The following is a 2,324-nucleotide window of genomic DNA, read 5'->3' as shown; positions in this document are numbered from 1 at the left end:
ACATGTGACAAAGAAGTTGGGGAAGATGGCAATATATACTGATAAAGTTGAGGAATGCTCATCAAACACATCGTGGGGATGTCACTCACATGAGTACAACGTGGGAATGTCACTCACATGAGTACAACGTGGGAATGTCACTCACACGAGTACAACGTGGGAACGTCACTCACACGAGTACAACGTGGGAACGTCACTCACACGAGTACAACGTGGGAACGTCACTCACACGAGTACAACGTGGGAATGTCACTCACACGAGTACAACGTGGGAATGTCACTCACGAGTACAACGTGGGAATGTCACTCACACGAGTACAACGTGGGAATGTCACTCACACGAGTACAACATGGGAATGTCACTCACACGAGTACAACGTGGGAATGTCACTCACACGAGTACAACGTGGGAACGTCACTCACACGAGTACAACGTGGGAATGTCACTCACGAGTACAACGTGGGAACGTCACTCACACGAGTACAACCTGGGAACGTCACTAACACGAGTACAACGTGGGAATGTCACTCACACGAGTACAACGTGGGAATGTCACTCACACGAGTACAACCTGGGAACGTCACTAACATGAGTACAACGTGGGAATGTCACTCACACGAGTACAATGTGGGAACGTCACTCACACGAGTACAACGTGGTAACGTCACTCACACGAGTACAACGTGGGAATGTCACTCACGAGTACCGCGTGGGGACGTCACTCACACGAGTACAACGTGGGAATGTCAGTCACGAGTACCGCGTGTGGACGTCACTCACACGAGTACAACGTGGGGACGTCACTCACACGAGTACAACGTGGGAATGTCACTCACCTGAGTACCGCGTGGGAACGTCACTCACATGAGTACAATGTGGTAATGTCACTCACGAGTACAACGTGGGAATGTCACTCACCTGAGTACCGCGTGGGAACGTCACTCACATGAGCGTACAACGACGCAAATAAAATTGGAGTGGCGAGACGAAGTGTTTGAAGTTTTAATCAGGACAACAAGGATGTTAAATGACATCAAGGCCTGACTGCCGAGCAGCCAACTAGTTGACAGACGGTGGCGGGAAAGTGAAGCTATCAAGTCACGCTTCAAAGAAGGATTCACAGATGCAGGAGACCAAAATTACAAAAACATTTGTCTTCTAAAAAATAAAAACGGGCCTTGGCCATGAAAATGATGCATCTCCATCTTCTCAGTTTGTGTGTGCGTACAAAAAGGAATCCGCATCACATGATGCTTTTGTTCAAGTATATTCAACAACTTCATCTTCATGATTCTCATCCTTCCACATCTGCTTTTCAAAATAAAATGCCCTTCAAAAATAAAAACTCAAATGCAGAAAACCACATTTCATGTTCTACCAATACATATATACTGTATAAATACATAAATATATTTTACATACAACAGCCATCAATTTGAAAAGGGGGGGGATGTACAGAGTGTGTTTTCTAGCTTGTTTGTCCCTCCATTATTTTGTCAGTCAGACACTTGAGTGGTGCATGTCCACGCATGCTCCAACACACACACATCCGGTCACACACACACACATCCAGTCACACACACACACACACACACACACACAAGTTCAGTTGGCCCAGTAGGGGGAGCTGCCATAGCTCGACTTATTGACTTGGCTCTTCTGCTGCAGGCTGCTGGACTGACCACGCTGACTTGGACCGCCCTGAACAGGGGAGGGAGGGAGGGAGGGAGGGAGGGACGACACACTCGTTAGACATAGCTACAAATTTAATTGATCACTCATGTCACCGTCATGAGTGATAAGGAATCTTGCCCACAGGGAGATTGCATTCCTTTTAAAATGTCTGACAAATCGGATCAATGACCTTTATTATGCTCTGAACGTGCATAAACATGTGCGTCATTTACTTCTATGACCCAAAGCAAACAACCTTCCCTAGTCATGGTGAAAGAAAAATAAAAAGTAAAAATCCAACCCGCACATAATGTCAACAAACATGGTCACACACAAGACAACCTGCCCACATAATTCACAATTACACCTATTTAAATCCCCTGATATATATATACATACACATACATACATCGGTATATAAATCAAGCAAATAGTGGTCATCACACCTAAAATAAATACTTGCAGCATGAAAAATATTGTTTATATATATTGTGTATATATTGTGTATATATATTGTGTGTATATATTTGTGTTATTCATTTCCTCTTGAGCAGGGGTCACCAACCTTTTTGAACCAAGAGCTACTTCTTGGGTAGTGATTAATGCGAAGGGCTACCAGTTTGATACACACTTAAATAAATTGCCAGAA

General features: G+C 44.4%; 1 protein-coding gene across 5 annotated transcripts in view; it reads right to left on the bottom strand.

Annotated features, from left to right (window-relative positions):
* Nucleotides 1-989: 989 nt before the first annotated feature.
* Nucleotides 990-2,324, bottom strand: part of ubap2a (ubiquitin associated protein 2a) — a 61,925-nt gene continuing 60,590 nt past the window's right edge. For all 5 annotated transcript variants that reach the window (XM_062063265.1, XM_062063275.1, XM_062063256.1 and 2 more), the window contains one exon: nucleotides 990-1,702. In XM_062063265.1, coding sequence (XP_061919249.1) covers nucleotides 1,607-1,702 — 96 coding nt within the window. In that variant the 3' untranslated portion in view covers nucleotides 990-1,606. The remainder of the gene's footprint in view (nucleotides 1,703-2,324) is intronic.

The sequence above is a fragment of the Entelurus aequoreus genome, linkage group LG01, assembly GCF_033978785.1.
Source record: "Entelurus aequoreus isolate RoL-2023_Sb linkage group LG01, RoL_Eaeq_v1.1, whole genome shotgun sequence".
Taxonomy (NCBI): domain Eukaryota; kingdom Metazoa; phylum Chordata; class Actinopteri; order Syngnathiformes; family Syngnathidae; genus Entelurus; species Entelurus aequoreus.
Note: the sequence above shows the minus strand (reverse complement) of the source record. Positions and strands in the feature narration are given on the sequence as shown.